This window comes from Aptenodytes patagonicus, chromosome 2 (assembly GCF_965638725.1).
Source record: "Aptenodytes patagonicus chromosome 2, bAptPat1.pri.cur, whole genome shotgun sequence".
Taxonomy (NCBI): Eukaryota; Metazoa; Chordata; class Aves; order Sphenisciformes; family Spheniscidae; genus Aptenodytes; species Aptenodytes patagonicus.
This window is the reverse complement of record NC_134950.1, coordinates 8608779-8634302: the sequence shown is the minus strand read 5'-3', so window position 1 is coordinate 8634302 and position 25524 is coordinate 8608779. Positions and strand designations below refer to the sequence as shown.

At 43.1% G+C, this 25524-nt stretch overlaps 1 protein-coding gene and 1 long non-coding RNA gene across 12 annotated transcripts in view; one reads left to right on the top strand and one right to left on the bottom strand.

The window, feature by feature from the left end:
* Positions 1-7623: 7623 nt before the first annotated feature.
* Positions 7624-9324, bottom strand: LOC143157318 (uncharacterized). Its single transcript, XR_012994759.1, has 2 exons — positions 8288-9324; positions 7624-8185 (listed from the first exon to the last, which is right to left on the bottom strand). It is a non-coding gene; the product is annotated as an uncharacterized LOC143157318 (long non-coding RNA).
* Positions 9325-9826: 502 nt separating this feature from the next.
* PHF20L1 (PHD finger protein 20 like 1) overlaps positions 9827-25524 on the top strand; it is a 60949-nt gene continuing 45251 nt past the window's right edge. For 6 of the 11 annotated variants that reach the window (XM_076329073.1, XM_076329066.1, XM_076329072.1 and 3 more), the window contains exons 1-5: positions 11058-11163; positions 19624-19795; positions 19948-20032; positions 20827-20915; positions 23420-23482. In XM_076329073.1, coding sequence (XP_076185188.1) covers positions 11081-11163; positions 19624-19795; positions 19948-20032; positions 20827-20915; positions 23420-23482 — 492 coding nt within the window. In that variant the 5' untranslated portion in view covers positions 11058-11080. Of the gene's footprint in view, positions 9883-11057; positions 11164-19623; positions 19796-19947; positions 20033-20826; positions 20916-23419; positions 23483-25524 lie in introns of those variants that run through there. The other 5 variants (XM_076329076.1, XM_076329075.1, XM_076329074.1 and 2 more) reach the window with 2 other exon arrangements.

Below are 25524 nucleotides of genomic sequence, written 5' to 3'. Positions count from 1 at the left end.
CCTACATAGCAGCACCTTGGTGGCTGAAAGCTGAACGGGCCACCTAGATACACACAGCTTTAGGGTACCACCTAGGTGCTCTAACTAGACACATAAAATCTGAATCTTTGATAGGGAATTTCCTTGATACATTACGAGTCCCAAAATGAAAATTAATGTTCCTCTGGAGGCGGTGATGTACTGCTGATCAGTGTACTTGAGACCCTGGATGGTTTCTGTGACAGTCCTGATGTGATCTGCATGGACCAATGGTGGAGGGTCTTGTACTGATGTGCAGTCAAGGCTTTTGGCCAACATATAGAATCATAGAATCATAGAATCATTGAGGTTGGAAAAGACCTCTAAGATCATCGAGTCCAACCATCAACCCAACACCACCATGCCCACTAAACCATGTCCCTAAGTGCCTCATCTACTCGTCTTTTAAATACCTCCAGGGATGGGGACTCAACCACTTCCCTGGGCAGCCTGTTCCAATGTTTCACCACTCTCTCAGTAAAGAAATTTTTCCTCACATCCAATCTAAACCTCCCCTGGTGCAACTTGAGGTCATTTCCTCTCGTCCTATCGCTTGTTACTTGGGAGAAGAGACCGACCCCCACCTCGCTACAACCTCCTTTCAGGGAGTTGTAGAGAGCGATGAGGTCTCCCCTCAGCCTCCTCTTCTCCAGGCTAAACGACCCCAGTTCCCTCAGCCGCTCCTCAGAAGACTTGTTCTCCAGACCCCTCACCAGCCTCGTTGCCCTTCTCTGGACACGCTCTAACACCTCAACGTCCTTCTTGTGGTGAGGGGCCCAAAACTGAACACAGTATTCGAGGTGCGGCCTCACCAGGGCCGAGTACAGGGGGACGATCCCTTCCCTCCTCCTGCTGGCCACACTATTTCTGATACAGGCCAGGATGCCATTGGCCTTCTTGGCCGCCTGGGCACACTGCCGGCTCATGTTCAGCCGGCTGTCGACCAACACCCCCAGGTCCTTTTCCGCCAGGCAGCTTTCCAGCCACTCTTCCCCAAGCCTGTAGCGCTGCATGGGGTTGTTGTGGCCCAAGTGCAGGACCCGGTACTTGGCCTTGTTGAACCTCATACAATTGGCCTCGGCTCATCGATCCAGCCTGTCCAGGTCCCTCTGCAGAGCCTTCCTACCCTCGAGCAGATCAACACTCCCACCCAACTTGGTGTCGTCTGCAAACTTACTGAGGGTGCACTCAATCCCCTCATCCAGATCATTGATAAAGATATTGAACAAGACCGGCCCCAGTACTGAGCCCTGGGGAACACCGCTCATGACCGGCCACCAACTGGATTGAACTCCATTCACCACAACTCTCTGGGCCCGGCCGTCCAGCCAGTTTTTGACCCAGCGCAGAGTCCACCTGTCTAAGCCGTGAGCCGCCAGCTTCTCTAGGAGAATGCTGTGGGAGACGGTGTCAAAGGCCTTGCTGAATATAATTCTAAAGGATCATAGTACGCTTTATATATACTGAAAATCTAGAGTTGAGAAGGTGTTGTTACTGCTGGTTCCTGAGACAATGGTACTGGCAAAATACTGATGATACTGATGTCATGGTCATTTCTATAATAAATCATACTGATTGATGCATAAATGAAGACAAATAACAGTTGACAGTGATACTCTAATAACGTTCTTTAGAATGCCTGTCTTCCATGCTGTTTTACACAGCACCCTTACCAGTTGTCTCTCTATTTGTATGTAAATAACCACTGTAGCCTGACAGTGACTGAATCCCTTTCTGCCTGTATGCCAGTATTTAAGCAAAGTTTAAATTTGTGAAGCTTGTACTAAGAGTACGCAGGCCTTTCTGGAACTGTGTGCAATTTTTCCAGCTATGCCTGTGCCACACTTGTCACCTTTCCAGCTGAATTCAAACTGATGTCCTCGACTAATTCAACTGCTAGGGAGAGGAAAAGGCATAGGCAGCCTTGGTATCCAGTGGAGGATCACGATACGCTAGAGGCAGAGTGGTTTTATAGCTTGGATACTATCCAGCATTGCATAAAGATCCAGGATTTGACTGTGGCCTTCAAGTCAATTGAGGACAGAGACCAGAATGGTGACAGCCTTCCAGGAACCTGTCCATGCGATGCCAGCATAGACCCTGTGGCCAAGTATCAACAAGTGACTCCTCCCATAAACAAATGCTTTGCAAGCATTTTACAGGCAGGGTTGGACACTCAGTGCTGATCTCTTAATCAACAACCATCCTTCAGCCCCTGAGGACACTCCAGTTTTCACAGGACCACAAAGGAGACGGGAAAATATCACATTAGTTTTACAAAGTGATTGATACTGCCTGCTGGCAGATGTGATGCTTTTTTTTTTTCATTCTCACTGCTGGACTACACCAGGTTGGACAGATGTGAGTTTTGGACTTCGGTTTTCCTTCAGTCCAAATTGCAGATTCTCTCTACACATTCATATTGGCAATCTGACTACAAAGCTGTCCTTGCTAGACTGCATGTTTTGCAGTGATTTGCTTGTTAGTCTCTCCTTTCCTCTTACAGTACTCCCCAATATCATTATGACCGCGATAAACATCCTGCTGCTGAGTGCTCAAATGGTGACTCCAACACAGTCGTTGTCTTGGCAGGACATTCCTTCTGTCCCATTGCCTTACCCACCCTGAGGTCAGCTCTCAAAAATGGCAGCCCATGAAAAACTTACCACTGAGTTATGTTTGTGAGTTGAATGCTCTGTTAATCCACCATAAAGTATATGTTGAATTTCAGTCTCACAGGGAAATAATCCAGGAAATCAGTGTAAAATCGGAGCAGGTATTAGCACATTTTCTATTCAGCAGTCTTCTCATCAAGGCTTTAAAAAAAACTTCAGTAAAATATTTACTGATGTGTTCCAATCTACAGATTCCCCCCCCCTAAAACCAAAACACAATTCCAAGACATATGGCTGCAATATGTAAGGCAGAAGTAAGCAACACATTGCACAGCACTGTTCCGAGGCAAAAGCATGATTAAATCTCAAGAGGTCTAACATACATTGCAAAATAATATTCACAGCACAGCAAATGTTGAGTATGCCCCCAAGAAATATCAAATGGATACACAGAAAGCAGTTTAACTGGGCTGTAACGTGGCACAGCAAAGCTGCCTTCATCCAGAATGGGTAGCTGCTCCCTTCTAGCCATGCAGAGCATCAGGAGGTACCACTCTGGTAAGCAGTAACTTCACCTGCCTCCCAGGATTTCCTTCAACCTCCATCAACAGTCAGCGTTTGCTCTTTCTTCTCTTTCTTTGCGTGGATTTGGGACTCTCTCACTAATGTTGGAACTACCTGTATAAATGCAAATTTCGTTACCCACCTGGCCTTAGCAGGTCTCACTCCTTAGCATCCTCATCTTAACCATACTTCACCCTTACAATATTGCTAGTAGGGAACTTTACTTCTGGTTTATAGCTTCATGTCACCTCTCCAGCATGCAGTGAAATACAGTGCTGCGGTTGCAATACCTGTCAGCAAACAGCCATCTCTCCGGGAGAAACCGGAGTTAAAGGCATTCTGCAAAGAACCAGAGAGCAATTGAGTAAAAAATGTCCAGCTTCAGTGTCTTTCAAAACTGGGAAAGACTGGGGTTGGTGTCTCAAACCCATGGGGAGGGTTACTATTTTGTTTGGTGTCCATGGCAATGGCTGTTAGCTACTTTCTTTTCCCACAGAAGGCCACATGCTCACTCAGCCACCTCAGGATTTTTCCCAGCATCTGGAAAATTTAGGGCTTTAAAAGGAAAAGAGAAGTGTTTGGTGAGATAGTGTAAATCTTCACAATTTACAGGAGGAATTTCTGGAGGGGAGGGAGTTTCTGGGATGAAAGAAAAAGAAGGGCAGAGAAACTGAAGAGGAGGACGTAGTAACTGATGCCAGACAGGGTGTCAAACTGGAGAAAGGAAGTGGGAGGAAAAGGACAGATGATGACAGAGCAGAGCCAGGCTGTGACCAAGCCACCTACACAGATGGACAGAGTGGAGCAGAGGTGCTGCTGCATGTTTGCTAGGCTGAGACCATGCAGGCACCATTAAATACAAGCACCAGCAGTCACTTTAAATATGTCTTCCTGCTATAAAAAGGGTAAAAACTAAGATGAAGTTTTATTCCGTTGACTGTCACCTCATGATTGCAATATCTGACATTTAAAGCAGTTCTTTTATAGACTAATCCAATCGCCCACAAGAAAAAATAAATGGCAAGATAAACACACTGATGTCTGGGTCTCTCACCATAATATCTTTTTTCCCCAGGTGTTTGATCATTCTCCCAGATCTTTCCTGAACTCTTCCAGTTTTTGGATGGCTTTTCTGAACAATAAGTTATTTTAATAACAACGTACCCGTGCCAAATGCAGAGATAATGTCACCTCTCTACTCCTACTCAGTATTTCCATGTGCATGTGCTTTGCAAAGACTGCATTAGTCTTTTCAGCATCAACAGCACACCATGAGCTCATGCTCAGCTGATTATGAAATCCTCTCTTCCCCCTCCAAGTCTTTGTGAGTCACTGACTGGCAAGATAAAATCTCCTATCCAGTTTGGTTTCCAATTTATGGTCTGTATAATGTTCACAATGCTAAAGACATGCTTCGTGACAAGATTAAACACCAAATTTTGTGAGGAGCAGAAGTAATGAAATCTCCTTTCCTGCATCTCTCTGCCTTGTGATGTGCTGGTGTCTGAACGAGAGTAAGCACTGAGCCTTTCTATCATGGAGAGGTCAACGCAGTCGCTCTTCCCTGCCCAGTTGAGCATTTTAACAAAACAGGTTGGGATACTGTGATGAGACCTCTGTCTCTCTGTCAAGCTTAAAGTAAGGCAGAAGTTTTGGAAGTAAGCGGAGAAAGGGAAAAGGGAAGGCAGACATGAATGCAGCCATGTAAGTCCTGTTTTCCTAGGAGACAAGACTAAATATTGGAGACATTTTTGTGCTAAAAGAATAAAAAAAGGTCTCGGCCAAAGTTGCTCCTCACTGACTTTATGGTGGAACATAGTAGGTGAAATGGGGCCCTGGGCCATGGGCAGGGTGGGGGAAGCACCGGGATAGGCAGGTCAGGGCCAGTAAGGGCTGTGGGTGCCCTCAGGGGTACAGCAGGGCAGGGGTGGGTATACCTGAAATGGCAGCAAAGAAATGGGGACACTGGCCGGAGCTCCTTGATTTCCTAACTGTTCTGATAATAGTGCAATGAAATGTTGCTCCATACTGCTGGACCAGAAGCGGACTTCTGCTGTTCTGAAGGCAGCGTGGCAGAAGTCACACATAGCACCCTGTGTTGGGGGTGTCCCTTCCTCTGAGTCCTTAATTTGGGTTCCCACCTGCCATTGTGCCCCTCTGCTCCTCTGGGCTTGAGGAAATGGGCCTTTGATGTGCTGATGGCTCCTGGGATGGGCCTGGGAGCTGCCCAGGCAGGGTATTATTTGGGCTCCCTCTCCTGCTGTTGTCTCTGTGCTCCTTTCTGGCTGTGCAGATGAGCTTTTAGCACATCTTACTGAACACCTGGGGCTTGCTGCACCTCTGCAGTCTGCCATCAGCTCTGCCTCCCTCTCCTGACAGCCTCAGCAGTGAGGTGATGCACAAGGTGGCACACACTGCTCTGAGCCCTTCTCATACCACAGCATAACCCTGCCAGCCTCCAGCAGTCAACAGAGCATGACTCAACCACCCATGTGTACCCTGCCCCATCCTCACTACCTCTTTTATCTTTCCCCCATCTCTCTCTCCTTGGACAGAAGCACCTTCACTTTTCTAACAGCATCCTGACTTTGCACGTTCATTGCCACTTGGAGAGGTCTCATTGCCAACGCAACAACCCTGACCATCCTGTTACAAACCTGCTAAACAAAAGCCTGCATCAAAACTACACTCAGGGTAGTAAGAGCTGGAGATTTCAAATGAATGCAATGGCAGCTTTTTTACTAAAGAGAGAAAAAAGCTTTGTTTCCCCCCCCTTTTTTTTTTATTTTGTTTGTTCCATTTTTCTTCAAGCCTCCTTCCTCCTTCAGTCTCTCCTGCTTGCTCTCACCATCCAGAAAATGGGAACAGGGAAAAATCAAAAGGGGGAATAAAAAATCCCATAGCAAATAAATACTCTAAAATATCCCACTGCACAGTCTCCCTATAAAGACTCTTCAAGTGGGAGGCAGCCTCGCAGGGACTAACCAAAGCAAATGGGTTGACCTTGGACAGCAGCCAAACACCCACACAGCCACTCCCTCACTCCCCCCACAGTGGGATGGGGGAGAGAGTAGGAAGAACAAAAGTGAGAATGTTTGTCGATCCAGATAAGGACGGTTTCATAAGTGAAGGAAAGCAAAAAAAGGCTAAACCAAACAACCCAACCCAAAAAAACCGCAAGCAATGCAAAGGCAATCACTCACCACCTCCCACCAGCAGACCCATGGCCAGCCAGTCTCCCAGCAATGGCCACCTTGGAAGACAAAAGCCCCACCAGTCTTCTTCCTCTGCCCCAGGTTTTCTTGCTGAGGTGGGCGTTTTATGGCATGGAATATCCCTTTGGCCAATTTGGGTCAACTGTCCTGGCTGTGCCCCCTCCCAGTCTCTTGACCACCCCCAGCCTACTTGCTGCAGGGGCAGAGTGGGAAAAAAAGCAAGCCTTGATGCTGTGCAAGCGCTGTTCGGCAATAGCCAACACGCTGGTGTGTTATCAACACTGTTTTAGCCACAGAACATGGCACCACACGGACAGCTATGAAGAAAGTTAACTCCATCCCAGCCAGTCCCAGTACAATATCCACCCCTCGTTCCATACCGTTTGCACCATACTCAGGTCCTACGCTCTCCAGTACATCCCCATCAATCGTGCCCCCCCTCCTTGTCCTTTGACATACACACAGACCTCATTCCCTTAGTCTGTGGGACATCCCCCAAATGTCCATAGAAATCCAATCAATTCATTTGGTCCATGACTTGCGCTCCACACAGCAGCTTTCCACATCAGATGGTTTTGCACAACACAACGTGGTAAACAGAGCATATTGCCTTTCCCTTTCTGCTAATTTATTATACACTTGGGCCTGAGCCACCTCTGCAGGTGATGCTCCAAAATCTCTGCCTCCTGGCCAAACTGTGATCTCTTCCAGGATTCATGGCAGTGGGGACTCCCCATTTGAGCCTGTTGCATGATCAATTCTACCCACTTACTCCACGTAGTGTCGGTTGCATATGATGTAGAGGGGACCCTTCCTATGACCATCTATTGCAGCACAAGCACCTCGGACGCTTGATGCCCCCAGCTCCAGAACCCTAGAGGTCGACCTCGTGTCTCTCCAGGTGTTTTCTGCCAGAGGCTCCAGGTGAGGCCATGCTCCCCAGCTATGGTGCAGAGCATGTTTCTCACAGCTGGTCCTGTCTGGACAGGCCCAAGGGCTACCACACAAACTGTGTCCTGTCTGTCCTGCTGCTGTTTAGGGACTGTGGTGGGTTGACCTTGGCTGGATGGCAGGTGCCCACCAAGCCGCTCTATCACTCCCCTCCTCAGCTGAACAGGGGAGAGACAATATAATGAAAGGCTCATGGGTTGAGATAAGGACAGGGAGAGATCGCTCACCGATTACTGTCATGGGCAAAAAGCAGACTCGACTTGGGGAAATTAATTTAATTTATTGCTAATCAAAAGTCAGAGTAGGGTAATGAGAAATAAAACCAAATCTTAAAACACCTTCCCCCCACCCCTCCCTTCTTCCCGGACTCAACTTCACTCCTGATTTTCTATATCTACTCCCCCGACACGGTGCAGGGGGGGACGGGGAATCCTTCCTCCTCAGGGGGAGGACTCCTCACACTCTTCCCCTGCTCCAGCGTGGGGTCCCTCCCATGGGAGACAGTCCTCCATGAACTTCTCCAATGTGGGTCCTTCCCATGGGCTGCAGTTCTTCATGAACTGCTCCAGTGTGGGACTCTTCCACAGGCTGCAGTTCTTCAGGAACAGATTGCTCCAGTGTGGGTCCCCCACGGGGTCAAAAGTCCTGCCAGCAAACCTGCTCCAGCGTGGGCTCCTCTCTCTCCACAGGTCCTGCCAGGAGCCTGCTCCAGTGTGGGCTTCCCATGGGGTCACAGCCTCCTTTGGGCGCATCCACCTGCTCCAACGTGGGGTCCTCCATGGGCTGCAGGTGGATATCTGCTCCACCGTGGACCTCCAAGGGCTGCAGGGGGACAACCTGCCTCACCATGGTCTTCACCATGGGCTGCAGGGGAATCTCTGCTCCAGCACCTGGAGCACCTCCTCCCCCTCCTTCTTGACTGACCTTGGTGTCTGCAGAGTTGTTTCACATATTCTCACTCCTCTCTTCTGGCTGCTGTTGCGCAGCAGTTTTTTTCCCCCTTCTTAAATACATTACCACAGAGGCGCTACCAACACCACTGATGGGCTCGGCCTTGGCCAGCGGTGGGTCTGTCTTGGAGCCGGCTGGCAATGACTCTATCAGACACGGGGGAAGCTTCTAGCAGCTTCTCACAGAAGCCACCCCTGTAGCCCCCCAGCTACCAAAACCTTGCCACGCAAACCCAATACACTTGAAAAAGTTCTTTCAGGTCACTCGATAGGGAGGACTCACAAGCTGACTGTGACCCAGACTGTGCAGTCTCCAGAAACCCACTATGCCTAGGAAAGTTGCATTTCTTTTTTGTAAGCTGGTGGAGACTTGACTGTTATCTTACTGATCACATCCTTGGGATGTGATGATGCTGATCTTGCCATTGCAACAAGGTTGGAAATATCTACCCTGGGGAAGAAGAGGAGGAAGGTCTCCACGAGATGGTTCCCGGAGTAGTGGGACGGCAGCAATGCAGGGACCAAATGCCAGACTTGGCTGAAGGCCAGTGCTTTTATCATAGGTCTCCCAGGCAAAGCAAAACACAGTGATAAGCAGCACAGCAAACACCAAAAACTGACAGCAGCCATTACGAAGCCCTGGAATTTAATGTGCAGCAAGAAGGGGAGCAAATAATTCAGCACTGGGACCAGCAACAGCAAGTAACTGCTAAATAGCTGTAACAGCTATAAATCCAGACTAGCACACCCTGACCGAATCTGTTGCTATCTAAAGCCCCACACTGCGTGCCACAAGGGACGGCAGCGGGTTGGCCCCAGCAGAAGGCAAGCGCCCACCCAGCCGCTCGCTCACCCCCTTGCTCCCAGGGGGATGGGGGAGAGATTGGGAAGGACAAAAGTGAGAAAATCCGTGGGTCGCGGTAAGGCCGGTTTCATGGGCAAAGGAGGGAGGCAAACGCAGGCCGCGATGAGGCCGTCGCTCTGCGCCTCCTGCCATCCGACGGGTGCCCAGCCGGCCGCTGGCCGTGGCCACCTCGGTGGCCGCCCCCACCCCTTTCTCCCTCCCCCCCGCTTTTGTGGCTGAGGTTGACAGTGTACGATGGCAGCAGGGGAAGCCGTGAGGCTGTGCCAGCACCACTCAGCGACAGTGCCGCCAGCGCAGCCTCACCCACGGACCCGGCCCCCGCACCGCACCGCACCGCACCGCACCGCACCGCACCCCACGGGCCGCCGCGGGGGGCCGCCGCCGTCCGTCCGTCACGGCGTCCCGCCGCGCATGCGCACAGCCCCCTCTCTTTGTCTCCCTCGCTTCGGACCCCCCCCCGCCCCGCGTCACGCGGCGGCGGCTCCGCAGTCACGTGCCGGGGGCGGTGGCATGGCGGCGCCGAGCCGCGCCTCGCGGGCTCGTCGCGGGGTGGTGACGCGACGGCGGGGCGCGGGGAGGATGGGGCTGTGAGGGCGGCCGCCGCGCCGGACACCCCGCGCCGCGCCGAGCGGGAGCAGCGGGCGCCGCGCCGGGGCTGCGGGCCGCCGCGGGCCCCGCCGCTGCCTTGCGAGTCGGAGGAGGCGGTAAGGAGCGCGGGGAGGGCGCGGGCGGCAGGGCGGGCGGCCCCGGGCGATGGCCCCCTCCGGGCGGGCCCGGCGCGGCGCGGGGCTTCGGCGCCCCCCTCACGGCGCCCGGGCCTGGCGGGGCGGCGCCCGCGGCCCTCCCCGCGCCGGGCCCTGCCCGCGGCCGGGGGTCCGGCGGGCCGCGGCCACTCGCGTCCTCCCCGGGGCCTGCGGGAGCGCTCGGCCCCCGCCGGCCGGGGGCCCTCCCGCGCTCCGAGCCTGGCTGGGGACGACCCCTTTGTGTCTTCCGCGCTCGGGGAGCGGCATGGGCTTCCTCAGGTCGGCCTCCGCCCCCGATGCAGCTGCCCCGGATCGCGCTCCCGGCCTTGGCAGAGGAGCCCCGCTTCAAAGCTGGGGTCCGGATGCCGCTCCTCTGGCGGTCCGGAGCAAGGAGGCTCTGGCCCTGCAGCCTGGCACCCTTGCTCTCCAGTAGGCATGCCGCAGGAGCCTGCGGCCCCAACGGCAAGCCACTCTCTGCTTCGGGGTGATAAAGGTAGTACGTCAGAAAGTCACGATTACCGTGAAAGTAGTCGGGCAGAGAAGTGATTTTGTAATAGTGACTGAATTACCAAAAAAATTAAAAGGCACTTGTGAGCGAAACTTACTTCGTGCTATGAATGAGACTCGAGAGTGCATAGAATGGCTGAGGGTGGCCTTTTTGTTTCTTTATTTTTGGTTTTGCTAATTTCATCTTACTTGTCCTTTAGGCCATGTTTATCTTTAAATTTCTGCTCTTGGTAAGGTACGTTTTTCTTGGTTTTGACCTTTTCCGTGGCAGAGGAGAGAAAACACATTGACTCTACATAACTCTTAAAGTTATACTCTAAAGGGATGTCAAGGAATTACAGTGTAGTACGGTTTTGGAGATGAGCACCAGTTTTTTTTTATTTTTTTGACTTAACGTTGATGACTGTTTTTGTGGGGAGGGGAAGAAATCTGAATAAAAATACGTTAATTTTTTTAATGCCTTTTTTGGGCCTTGACTATACTTCTGAAAACTAAGCGGTTAATGGAAAGTCAGGATAGAAATTTCACATCTTTTTCCACCCTCTGGAATATATTTGCTGTCAGTGACATGTTTCAGACAACATTATGTGTTTTAATATGACTTTTTTTTTTTTTTTCTTCCTCCAAAGGTAGTGAAAAAGAAAATATCAAGATGAGTAAAAAGCCTCCAAATCGTCCTGGAATCACATTTGAGATTGGTGCTCGTTTGGAGGCACTGGACTATTTACAAAAATGGTATGGAGGACATTGTGCAGTATTTGCTAAGAGCAAAATTATTTTGTGTATATTGTATGTTTTGATGTCTAATCATGAAACTTAGTGCACCTATTAATTGAGTGTTTCACATGTGAACTTTATGAATTTCTGCATAATAAGTCTGTTAAAACTATTAGCTTTTAGGAAAATGTTCTCTCTTCAGAAATCAACCTAAGCTTTTCTGTGGGTTTTTGTTCATTTGCTTTTAGTTGCTTGTGCAGCCATAGTAAGCAATGAGCATTTCCAGAGTAGTGTGGAGCGCAGTGTCACGTGGGAGATGATCGGTCTGTTAATGTGGCAAACTTCTGTGACTAAAGACTTCTTTTGTTTTAGTTTGAAGGCATGCATGCGAATTTGTTTTGTATTCAGTTATCATACTTAATAGGTTCACAAAACTGATATTAAAAAAAGAAAACATCCTTAATCGGAGTTCATGGAATAGGTAAGTGCGATTGTATTTGTACCGAACAGTTGGAGGAATGAAGTGCTTAAAACTGTGACTCTGCCCCACCCAGTCATATCCTGAGTCAAGACTATAAAATGGAAATTTGCGGGCACAAGGACCACGCTACACAGCATGCGTATTGTGAAAGGAGTTGTTCTTTTGAAATAAATCATTAGTCAAAATTTTATTAATGCAAGTGCGCTAATTTCATGATGTATGCTGGCCGTGCTATTTCATTTTGAAAAATCCCTGGGTTTGTTAAAGTAGATGACACAGGAAGTTGATGCTTCTACCCAGAAGTTGTTTCTTAGCTGCTTTCTGATTGATTAGGGCTAGGAAATGTAGAGGCCTGTACCTGTTTTTCTGTTGCATTCCTGGAGAACTAAGCACGTTTGTGTAAATATCTGATCCTGCTAACTCCAAGTTATGTGATAGAGAAGTCTGTGTATTATTTACATGTTTACTCCAGTAGTTACATGCTCTGTATAAAAAGTTGGGCTAAACTTTTTTATCTGCAGAGCTTTGTTTGTAATTATAGCAAAAGTGTTTGTTTTATTAAACGGTCTCTAAAGGAAAATACAGTTTACAGAACAGTCCTTGTTCTTATCTGTTGCTATAGAGTGAGTTTTCAGCATACTGATTCTATAACTGAGTGTCAAGATCATGAAACTGTCTGAACAGTGCTGTAAAAATAAAGTAATTTTAATAGAACTTCTTATAGCATCTTCTGTGACTAGAGATAATTGGTTAATGTAACTAGATAACAAAAGTTAATATGTAAAAATAGCTTCAGCTTAATTGTATCAAAAAAAGATCATTGAATATCCAGTGTATGGTTCGTATCAGATCTGCCCAGCCCTTTCACGGGGAAGCGTCGCATGACAGTTCTGGAGTACTTGTCTAGGTTTGGCCTTGTCAGGCGTGGGCCCTGTCGCAAGCTCTGCAGCTGAGTTGATTGGTATTTTCAGGCAGAATAGAATTTATCCTGAACTTTCTAGGAATTGATTCATCATCTGGACCGCCAGGTAGAACAGGTCAAGTTTGTGAACTTCTGTGGTGCCATATACAGGAGCAGAAAGTTAATAATAAAATTTTGCAGTTACAGCAACACTGAAAACAGGACTCTCTTTCAAACGAAATAATATTCATGTACGTAACCAAAGAGTTTGTTAGAGAAAGCCTACTGTTGTGTTATTATTAGGGTGACACGGGCCAAAATAATAGTCCATGTGATTTTTTTTTTCCCCTTAGCTTTCTGTTGCATAAGGGGGTGGTGGATGTTTTTTAAATTCTTTCTATATATAAGCTGTATGCGTTCCCCTCATCTGCATGCAGAAATACATACTTCAGAGAAAATAAAGTTGCTGAACTTACACGAAATCCCTTTATACTTTTTAACAAAACCAGAATTGAAGAGCAGTAGTATTGCTTAGCTCAGTCTTTCTACAAGTGACAAATTGAGAACACTTGCTGGAAAAATAGCCTTTGAAAGGGTTTTAATTTTTTTTCTCCATTTTTTTCTGAAAGCCTGCTGTCATTTAAAGATGCAGTGTTCATGAGCAGTTAAAATATTAATCAAGAAAGGCTTCTAGAGGACGGGAAAAATACAGTAAAGTATGTTTTTGCTTGCTGAGGCACTTCTGCAGGTCTTAAATTTTAATCTGTGTAGTAGTTGCTGAAATTCATTTCATGGGATCTGGTGTTCTGTTTGAATTCTGTAAACTTTGGAGAGGGTATTATTGTGTACCTTGACTATTTATTGCTTAAAACCTCTGTACTTTTAAATGAGGAAGTTTTGGCAGGCAGTGTTTGGGTCACTGGTATCATTTGGCATGTATGATTACTGAGTAGAAGAAAGCCTGGTCAAACTGATCAGCAAAGACAGGCTGTCAATAAGCGTGTTTATTTTTGCTTTATTGTGGAGGTAACTGCAATTGCTTCTTTATCAAGTGCAACAGTATACTGTTGCAAGGGAGGTCATCTTACATAATGAATTTAAACCACTTGTTAAATTTAAATTCAGTAAAGCAAACTATGAAATGCAGCTCTAATCAAAATCAATGTGATCATCTGTCAGCAGATAGTAAATGGGATGGGGTTGACTGAGAATAGAAAATTATTAAATACATACGAGATGATCAGGTGCCTGGAGTGTACGACCTGTGAAGAGAGGGTGAGGAAACTGGACTTGTTTAGCTTGGAGAAGGCTTCAGGAGACTCGCTAGCAGCCTTCCAATACCTACAGGGATGTCATCAAGAAGACTCAGCCAAGCTCTCCACAGTAGTGTGTGGTTGGAGGACAAGAGATGACAGGCACAAGTTGAAACGAGAGATTCGGGCTAGGTACAAGGAGAATCTCTTTCCCCATGGGACAGTCAAGCAGTGGATCAAGTTGCCCAAAGAGTTTATGGAGTCTCCAACATTGGAGGTTTTCAAGACTGGGCTGGATAACACTGCCAAACCTGGTCTGATCCTATAGCTGACCCTGCTTTGGGTGGGAGATTGGACTAGAGGCTTTCTGAGGTCCTTTCCGACTTGAATTATCCTATGACCTCATACAAAAACCAATAAATGTGCGCACACACCCCTATGCCTCTCACTGACCAAATGAAACAGCAGTAAAACTGCACAAATCTGCAAGTACGTGCCCATGTGTAAGACTGGTTCTTAAGCTGTTAGCTCCCACAGGTAGGACGCGGTCTTTACAAAGCTGATGTATTTAAAGATGCATCTCTTCCTTTTTTTTCCTGTTTTCTTGTGTCTTTTGTGGCTCTAGCTCTCTACTGGTTGTCCCGCAAGTGCCAAATATTGCTTTGAAAAAAACCACCCTGTTATTTTTCTGACACCATAGTCTTTAGATCAAGCAGATTAATAAACTATAAGTTAGTTAATGAAGGAAGTACGGATACATGGCCCTTGTTGCAGTTCTAGAATGGAAACAGCTCATTAAAATAGATTAGTTATCAGAACAACAGCACTTTGACTATATTTGATTATCTGGATGGATTTTTTTTTTTTCCCTCTTCAGTATGGAGGAAGCTTTTTCCCTGTAAGACTTTGGGAAATCTTATTTTGTACAGTCCTTGCTTTGGATTTCAGTTGACTGGGTTACTTGACAGCCAGGTATTTGAAAGGACTGTGAAGACTTTGCTTTATATTGATATAATACAATATATATAACAAAAGGTGGGGAGTTAGAAACAGGTGTTTGCAGATTTTGCAGATACCAGAAGACTGTTTGTGGAGAAGTCAGAATGGAGGGTATTTGGTTTTACATCCTCTACGAGGTAGAAGGAAAGACTTTTTATACCATTATTGTGAAGGCAGGAAGTATGTGTCTGTTTCTAGACTTCGTAGGTGCAAACTTGGGCAAATTTCCTAACTTTTTGCATTCATTTTTACAGTTTGAAATAACTGTTGTCCCATCTCACAGGACAATTGACCACTTGTTGGTCATTTTTGAAGGGTCAAAAGGAAGACGATGATGTCAAAATGAAAAATACTGTCTGTGTGGCCATTAATGTGTGTTAAGTGCTTTGGAGAAAGTGTTTTGTTTTTTTTAACACTGCCAAGAAATGAAAACTGGAAGTTTCCCATTAATTTTTCCTATATGAATGTTGGAGCATTATTGTTGTCTGACCAGTGCTTCATAGTGTAAATTTTGTAAGCCATATTAAATTTTGCGGCTTTACAAAAATGTTGCGTAATTCTTACAGGCTCAAATCACTGGAACCTGAGAATGGAGAGCATGCAATATGTAAACTGGGCAGATACCATGAGCTAACAATAGTTTTCCTGTTCTCTCTTTAAAAAACAAGAACAAAAACCCCTGAAATTTGGATGAGACTTTATTTGGGATATTAAATACTATTTCCAGCATGCTATTAAAAAAACCACACCCACAACTTGCAGGTTATTGTTTCTTCCCACAAAAAGAACACTTCCATTATTGAACTGGAGTGTGGTGGTCTGGTTTTTCTTGGTGTGTTGTTTTTTTTTTTTTTCCCTGTGAAAAGTAAAGACTTTTTCCTTAGTTTTTTAGAGTGTATTTTTCTGGTTTGTGCTGAACAAATGTTGGCAAACTTGTTTGTATACCAAATTCATTCTGATCCCTTAGTGTGGAGTACTTTCTGGGGGCAAATGGGGAGAATTAACCTGACTGGAAGGTTGTTTGGCCTTAGACATCGTTACACTTTGGTACTGTAAAGAGTGATGTTTGTATTCCCCTTTGTAGTACTTCTTCATAATGCCTACTTGTAGCTTTGCGATGGAAGGAACTTCTGCATAAAACTTCTCATGTGTATGAGATGTAACCATCTTCATATTAATCTTCTTTCTACAGAATGAATATAAACATTGCTCTTAGCCATAGTAAAAGCTTTCCTGTATGCATTGTTACTAGAATTCTTTAAAAAGGTGGATTAAAAAAATTTATGTTGCCATTTTATCTCTTATTAGCAGGAAATGCACACTTGCCTTTGAAATACTTGTATAATTTTGCAATTTATGAAATTGATTATTTTCAGTAGAAGTACAAAAACTATAACACCAGAAAAATGTTTCCATGCAGTGTAAAACTTGCAATAGTAAATTCTGCAATACATATGCTCTGCTCTTTTCCACTGTGGGATCAGCATTATGAAATATTACTGTTTATACATATTTGTGGCACATTGTGTGGCTAAATTTAGTGGATATTGAGGGTAATAGCTTGTTGCTAAATCCATACAAAGTTATTTTTGGGCTGCCTAATAACCAGTCATATATATCTTGGGTGGTTCAGACATTTGCCGAATACTCCATCTCTGAGGATTGGAGTTGAATGCAGGTTTTGGCTCTATTCATCTTGCAACCACTGTCTTAAGATACATTGAAGAAACATAGATTATTGGAAAAAAAAAATTATGTGATGATATGACTACTATAAGATATAACTGTGCAAAACCAGTATCATGGACTTTGATAATGACATTTTAAAAAGACTTTGGTAGCAGAAATTGTATTCATCAATGAGAAATTAACCAATAAAACACACCTGGTGCTGCATTTCCTCTGTTGAGTGATCCCTCATGAGACTTAATATTTTGCATGTCCTCTTCTATTAACTGATGCTAGCTTTGCTCTTTTGTTTTTTTCCATAGATATTAATGTCTTGATTCTTGGCTTGCTGAATTTTCCTTAAAACTATCTTCATTTTTAGATATTTGTCTCTAAACTATACTCTGTATTTTACTTCCCCCTCTTACTCAGTTTTCTCTTTCCAGGACAGTGTACTATATTTTGCCAGTTTATCCCTTCTGTTTTCTACACACAGTGCTTGGAATGGTGACTTTGCTGATGTTGACCAGTGAAAGCTACCAGCCATAACAACAATAAAAATGTAGCAAGGGAACCGCCATAGGGTAGTGCCATAATGGGAACAGAGTATTTGCGTTGTAGATGCATAGGAAAAGGAGAATTCTGTCTTTTGGCTGATGGTCCCTGAATTCTGTAAAATAACCGTAGTTTTGCATCACTACCTGGCTAGCATGTGATAAACCTGAAATTTCCAACTGTAGTGAGAAAGCATCGTCGTTCTTGCCTTCCATTTCACTACTGCAGCTTCGGTGCTTGTGCACAAGCTCTCATTTTTGATTGCTACAAAATGCGCTTCCTGTCCTCTTGCTTTTCTGGTGTTTTTTGTTCCTTACCTCTGTTAAATGCTTTCTGTGTCATCCTTTACTTCTATTTGGAACTCTTTTGGGTAACATCATTATTCATAGATTTGCTGTAGTAACAGTAAATTTACTTTTTCCTCTGCTTTGCTACTCTTCCTGCTTATCCTGACACTTGGTGTGTAGGTATAAGAAGTCTGAAATTGGAACACTGGGGAAGATGAAAAAACTAGTAAGAAATTTTATAATAAAATTCCTAAACATAGCAGCATGTAGAGTAAAGAAGAAAGCATTGTCAGAGGCAGGGCTTAGGAAAACCATCTCTTGGCTGACTTTGATTTCTTGAAGCTTTGTTCAAAGTTAAACCAGAATGCTGATAATGGGATTCAGGTTTTGACCTGTGAGTTTTACTTTCTGTTTTGATACAATATATCATCAGTTTCACTGTTCTTGTTAGGTGGTTGTTGTCAGTCTGCTTGAGAGGGAAAAGGAGGTTGATCTTGTTGCTCCTCTGAAAGAAGTCCCATGGAGTTCTTTTATCTTGAAAAAGATTTTGTTAGTAGAGTGACAAATGAGAGTCTGCAGTTTGAGACTAAGACGTTGTTTGTTGGTTTTTTTTAAAGTTCATTGAGAAGAAGTTGGGAACATAAAGAATGGCTACAAAAATATTTTGCATTTCTGGAATGTATGAATGAGACAAATGCAATAAGAAGTTGGACTGTCTGTGTGTTCTGAGGCGAGGGTGAAGTGTGGCTGAAGTAATTGCAGTAGTAACCTAGAAAATCAGAGAGAGTTTTTCTCATTCAGCAACTGAGATATTTAGATGTTGGGAAGCTGTATGCAACACTGCAGCTGAAGAAGTAGGACTGGAGAAATGAAGGAGCAAATTGAGATTGACACCTTTTGTTTTAATGCCCTGTTCTCGTCACGAGGAAAGAAGGAAAGCCTGTACTTCCTGAGAACTTATATTTTAATAAGAACATAGTGTTAAAGACTGCTTTATCAGTGCCTTCAGTATTTTGGAGAGAAAGTATTCAAAATTAAAAATGTTGACAGGGTACCTGTGTATGTCAGTTGCATTTCTAGCTGATGGAATTTGCAGTAGGACTGGAAATTGGTTGCTCAGGCTCTGCTCTCTTACTATTGCTCTACAGTAGCACTTTTTTAGAAACACAGGTTGCCTCTTAATGAAGGTGGAAGACAGCTGTCCTTTTGCTGTGGTCTTTCTTTTCAATACAATATTTGTTAACTTTAGATCATCCCTCATATAAACTCTGGAGAAAATTTGATGATCTAATTAACTTTTTTTTAGGAGATTCTGTGTGCTTTTGAATCTGTTTCAATACTTTTGTGAAGGGCGGAAGGAGCTGAGTTCTGCCTCATTCCAATTTTCTCTGCATTTCATACAGTGAATATAATGGGATCTAATAATTTTGGTGGAGGAAGTAGTGTGACAAAACCAGTTTGTACCTCGCTCCCCTACTACAGTTTTGTGAAATACATCACTTCGGTGAAACAGACATAGTAAGACTGAATAATAATTGCTAAGGTTAGAGGAAATTTGCCTTTTTTCCCTGCAAATGTAATCTGAAACTTTATGGTTCCTAAACTACATCTATGCCACTCCCAAAATTAGATGCCTAAGATTTCATCTGGTTGCAGCTCAGTCCTGATTAGTTCTACTGACCACGTAGAATGTTTGCTGAGAGTAAAATCCACGTGTTAATTAAGACTGACATAGTTTAGTGCATGTGGAGTTACAGAGGGATGACTGCTAAAAGATAGTTACTATGAATCAAATTTAATGGCAGTGAAATCATGGAAGCTGATCTATAAATTAGTAAGTGGCGTAGATTAAGTTCTGTTGACTTCTGGGTTTGATTAGTTGCTCAGACTTGTCTGGAATCAATGGTATAGTTTGACCAAACATTTCATATGATAAAAGTAATGACTGTACTCCTAAAACTATTTTATATCCTTCCCATCCCCAAGCAAACAAAAACTCTTACAGGACTTTGCTTTAAACAAACACAGGTTTTAAAATTGATAAGCACAAACTTCTAATGCCAATTTCAGGCAATCTTGGTCTGGGAGTTTGAGGTTTAAATTTGTGTATAATCGTCTGACTAGGATGAAGCTGATGACATATCACTGATGTGTATAGATAACTCTTAAACTAAATGTTATCCTACTGTCAATTTAATAACTCCATCTTTTTCAGACTTGGAGATTTCTCAGTACAAGGTGTTAGTATAACTTTCTGAATGGTCAGGTGAGCACTGTTGTATGCAAAAAAAAAGAAAACCCTGGAAACTTATCAGTTTACGTTTATCATTCAAGGTATCCATCTCGTATTGAGAAGATAGACTATGAAGAGGGGAAGATGTTGGTCCATTTTGAACGTTGGAGTCATCGCTACGATGAGTGGATTTACTGGGACAGCAATAGGTTGCGACCCTTGGAGCGACCAGCATTAAGGAAAGAAGGGCTGAAAGATGATGAAGAATTTGTTGTAAGTGGCACGTTTATTTTGTCTTTGCCTCTTTTTTGTAAACTATCCTACTTGTTTTCCTACATTAAATCTCTCTAGCACATAATGTTTAATTCTTTTCAGGAAAAAATCTAAATGATTAAAATGTTAATGACTAAATTTGTATAAAACAGGATTTTAAACCTGGAGAAGAAGTCCTAGCTCGTTGGACAGACTGTCGATATTACCCTGCAAAGATTGAAGCAATTAATAAAGAGGGTATGTATTCATGTGTGGTCCATTGGTAAGGCCTGTTTGCATATGCTATGCTGTAGCTGTAGTCTGCTTAAAAATTGACATGCATATAAAGTTTTTCCTCACTGCCTCAGTATTAATTTGAAAATGTTTCTATTTAATCGAATTTAGTAAAAGGTTCATCTTTTACCTGTGTGAGATTAGACAATAGGAATTTCTCCTGGAAGACAAAATGCTTAATGTTTCCTCAGTGATGAGAAGAATATCCTGTGCACAGTGTTATGAATATTTTGTACTATTGTCAATTTGGGCTAATGATACCTTTAAATTTTTGTAATCGTTTTAGGAATGGTAGGTGTCTCTAAAGTTTTGTTTATTGAGGAAAAACAATGGAAATGGGGAAACAAAGGAACAACTTAGGTACGATACTTCACAATGGGGTGATATTTCTAATGAACATAAGTAGAAGTTGAAGTTTTTACTATAGTTTAAAGCAAATGAAGATTTGATTGTGAATTGGAATTGTTTCACTGTTGTGGCAACTTAAATATTACTCAATTCTTTCAATGAATTATGAGCAAAAGTGGCACAGTAGCTTAAACATGCTTGAAATTGTCCAAGTGGACAAAGAGCAACAACATAAGAGCAGGGTTTCATTGAGGCTGTCATTTATTTCTCTTAAAATTCTCAATCCTGACTGTAGGTAACACCTGGTTACTTGTTCATATAGGCTACAAAACATTTTGCTAAAGCTTTCATAGTAACAAGGTGTGTTTGTATTTTAACTAGTCATAATGATAACATCAATTCTCTTCTAGGAACATTCACAGTACAGTTCTATGATGGTGTTATTCGATGTCTTAAGAGGATGCATATCAAATCTATGCCAGAGGATGCAAAAGGGCAGGTAAGAATACTTTAGGTATCTCTTTGTTAAGTTTTATATAGATTTTTTTTTTTTAAAATATCTTGAGATAGTAAAAATGTCATCTAGCACAACTAGTTTTAGAGTACAGTCTCTGTTCTAGGTCCTGCACTGCCTTGCTTCACCAGTTTTATGAATGATGCCCCAGAGTGTGCTGCTCAAGTAGTCTTGCCTCTATCTGAAATGTCTAGCTGCCATACACTCCATTGCCGACTAATCTGTTCTCAGAGTTTTGTCTTGCAGAGTTTACAAAACCAGGGGCATCCAGAGACTTTTTCCTCTGGTGTCCTTTCAGGAAAAAGCTTTAGCTTGTCAGTAGTCTGTGCTGCTGATTGATTGATTATTTATTTATTTATTTATTTATTTATTCCCCACCCCATCTCTTTTGTTTGCTACTGTGGTAGCTTTTTGCCCACATGTTCTTATTAACATGACTGTTCTGTGGGGGTTTTCTCCCCTGTATCAGAACTTTTGGGGATTCAGACAGATAAATATTTCTTTATCTCTGATAATGTCCAGTTGCTGTTAAAGAAGAGATGCTGAGTAGAAGTTGAGGGAGGCTGTGAAGTAGAGGACATGATTCAGTCACTAAGCATATCTTTACTTGCAAAAGAAAAACAACATTGAAAACTGATACATGCTTTCAGTGGAAATGCCATTGCGTTTATCTTGCATGGCAACTGTATTCTCATAGTTAATGAGAAATTACTCCACTGAAACTGTTTGAGACTTGGAGACAAGAAATGTGAAAAAACTGTTCTTACTTGCTCCCAATTTCCTTCAGAATACTCCCAACTTGGCAAACAAAATTCAGGTATTTCATAATTACTGTTGTAACCATCCCTATTGTGACAAGGGCAGATGGATAAGCGAATTGGCTTGAAAACATTTCTATATCCTGGCCTCCAGGTTACAGGTAGCTGTATACTAGGGTTGATTATCTATGCAAAGAACATTGGAACTTTGTGCAGGCAACATTGCACTATTTAAACTATGTTTCCTTAAAGAGGTTAAACTGAAATCCATAGTCATGCTAACATTGGCTTCTTGCTGCAGTCTTGCAAGAACTCTGTTGAACCAGTATATAATAATTCAAACAATACTTTCAGTATGACAGTAAGTTAGGAAGCTAGAGTATTTCTTTTTACTTCATAAAAAGAAAAACTTGGGTAATGTGGTTGTGACTGAACTGAAATAGCCCTTCTATGACAATGTGAAGTCATCCCTTACTCTGTCCTGTGCTTTTTCTAGGGAGCTATGTTGTGTCTAATCTTGAGTTACTACTCTTAGGCTACAGGCATTTTCAGCTTTAAAAAAAATTATAAATCCATTTCTTAGCAACCATTTTGATGTCCAGACATGCTTGGTGGCAGTCCAGCTTATCTATTATTTCTAATTTTTCTCAGTAGTTGAGAGTTATGGTGTCAGTCTCATGCATCTCAGGGGCTGAATGTAGGTGGCTTCAATGAAGTCTTGAGAAAGAATAAGGGGGCCAAATTTACACTTTCTGAGATGGATTTAGAATTTTTAAGTTGTCTTGCAGCAAGAACGGTACCAATTATGCTTTCTATAATGCTAATTGATACTAGTCTTAGCATTTCATCTTGCAAAATTAGAGATAGGAAGTTCTGTAGCTTTCAGAGGCAAAGATACTTTTTTCTGCAACATCTCCTACATCATTATGCGATGGTAAAATGTTTGTTTTTCAAAATATTTTTGTGGTATTTAAGAATAAAAATGTGATCTAAGACTTGGTTTGAAAATCAGTTATCTGAAACTGAGCTTTGCCCAAGCCTAGAACTCAAATGGATGTTTTTGCTTTTTTGCATTATTTATTTTATAAGAAGACATTTACTAAAAATTATGTAAAGCTTAAAAAAATGCCAAGGGTATAACTTGATTTGAAAAATAGTGGAGTTGGCAGATCCAACACTTCATGCTTAATTTAAGCCTATGTCTTTTTTGTCTGTTTCCAAAGAAAAACCACATTTCAAGAGATGAGTGTAAGCTTAAGATACTTCAAGTTCTAGTGCATTAGCAAATTTAACAAATGCAAGATCTGTTTGGAAGGTGTGTGCTAAGCATGCAGAATTTGAATTACATGGAGAAAGAGGGATATAGGCTAGTTAATTTTTTGATTTGAGCTTAGTGTGTCTTAAAGGAAGAGATTGTAAACACTAACACTCAAACTATTTTTGAGTTGCAGAAGTGTGTTTTAATAAGACTCAGCTGTGAGGGTGGAAAGGCAAAATTTTTAAAGAGTGGAAAATATTGGTGTGGTTCAATGCAATGAGACTATAGGTTAGGTTGCTCTGCAGATAAGTGCAAATTAATTGAAATCACACAGAAATGTGGCTAACGTAGTACAGAGAGAAAATAAAAAAAGATGGGGATATTGAGACTACCCTTGTGAGAGCACATATGAAGTATTTGGATAACTTACTTTTTCTGTTTCATGTTTTTTGTTTTATCTTCGATATAATTAGGCGCGCGAGAGGGAGCAGATAGCGCCGGAGCTGAGATTAGTGACGGAAATCGAACCAAAAGAAGTGAGTTTTGAGGAGGGTTTTGAAGGAGAGGGAGGGGACTTGGCACACAGGAAGAGGAAGCTGAGGAAAAAGCATGGATTTGCGATGGGGACAGAGGAAAAAAGAAGATGTGACAGGAGACAATGTGAGCCAAGATGTAGATGGGGCAGACTGTTTAGAATTGAAAGGTGAGGGTAAGGAATCCAGGCTTGATGTGGAATCAGCCAGTCAATAGATCGATGATGTTTTATGTATGTGTATGTATGAATGTGTGAGAGTTGGGAGTTGTGATGTGTCAGGAGAGGAAAAACAGCTGAATCTTTAGTACTGTAGAGAAGCAAAAAGGTGGTGGTTGTAGGCAGGTGAAGGGAGAACGATGTGTGTGTGAATTTGCTATTGGCACAAGGGTTGGATTTTAGAAATTATTCTGGTTTTGCCTTCCCACTGTTGCAGGTTTAAGGTTACGCAAAGGAATATTTTAAAATACAAGTGTTTTAGCCAATTGATGTGTAAGGCTGTTGGGTAATTTCTACTAATGTATTTCTTGATCGTGCAATTTCCTGTGCTTTGATTTAGTGAATCTAATTAGCATAATGACAGTTTTCCTCAGTAGTGGTAAAGTAATGTTTTGTCTCCTAACTACAGTGTCCCATTACTTCTCTGCTGTCAAATTTATCAGCTTACTTGAAAGATGAATTTTAGTAAGATAAAAAAGAAGGAAATACACTTTTTTTTTTTAAAGTTACATATGTAAATGAGAAACTTTCACTGGGGTGAGATACTGTGGGAAGCAGGAAATCAGGCTGGATGGTGCAGAGTAACTGGTGCAGAGTTACAACACCACAGCCAATAGAGGGACGATGTCAGGACACGAGGGGAAAGTAGGGAAAACTTCTCTTAGGATGATTTTGCTTTTACTTCATTAATTTGTAGTGTGTTCATATTTGTGCCCTTACCTTTGTGTATACTGAACGCTCTGGGGAAAAGTCCTGCTATTAAAGGTTTGCAACTAGTTTCTGTGATACCTATGATATTTAGTGTCCTGCTATTATGGTTGACAGAGTAGATAACAACAACCTTGAGACAGATTTCAGAATTCATTGTGCTGTAGGCTCTCACTGTTATTCTCCCATTTTTTGTTAATTTTTTCTAAAAATTCTGAAAAAGGCACAAACGTATCTTTTTGAAGGAGGAGTTCCTGTGCTCTTCAAAAGAAATATAGTCACTTTAGCATCTTAGATGCTAAATAGTTCTCACGTGTCAGGAGCTGCGCAGCTGAGCAGTCGCTCAGCAGGAGTTCAAGGTTAAAAAGCAGGAATTACCTGTGTCACTTTAGTGCCTATATGTTTACTACAGAGCCAAAATAAAGATGGACCCACAGAGTTTCTGGCCAATTCAGAATCACAAAATTGTTGAGGTTGGAAGGGACCTCTTGATATAATCTTGTCCACCCCCCCACTCAAGGTTCTCTTCACGGAGTTTAAATTTACATGTTAATCTAGAAAAAAAGTATAACTATCACCATAATTAATTTCTTTCTGCTCTGGCTTCTGAATGTTTAACCTTTGTTTGCTTCATTGTTATATGTGTCCTGCTACCTTTTGTAAGCTCCATGGCTTAAGGAAAGTATCCAAACAATGAAATAAAATGCAAACAAAAAACCCCTTCATCTTGCACCAGAACAGCTACCATTAAGACAGGTTACTTAGTTCAGTGTGGTCCTTGAAGTTTGTTATCTTTGGAAAGCTGCTGATTTCAGGGTGCTTAGCTTGACTGAAAATTAAATGCTGCTTAGAAGCTGTTTTGATGCAGGCTGCCCTTCCTTTGCTTCCCAGTTTTATCATAAGATCCAAGCTCCAGCCTTGTTACTGATCCTCTTCATCCCTTGGCCAGGGTACAGTGTAAGACTTCTACTCTCAGGTCTCCTAACTCCTCACCAGCACAAATAGTTCAATCCTTTTTTTGTCCTGCTGGATGGGCAAGGCTCTGGATGGACTGGAGCTAATGTGTGTGCTCGTTTTGGCTGGCCAAAAAAGAGGTATGTGTGTTTTTGATTGACTATG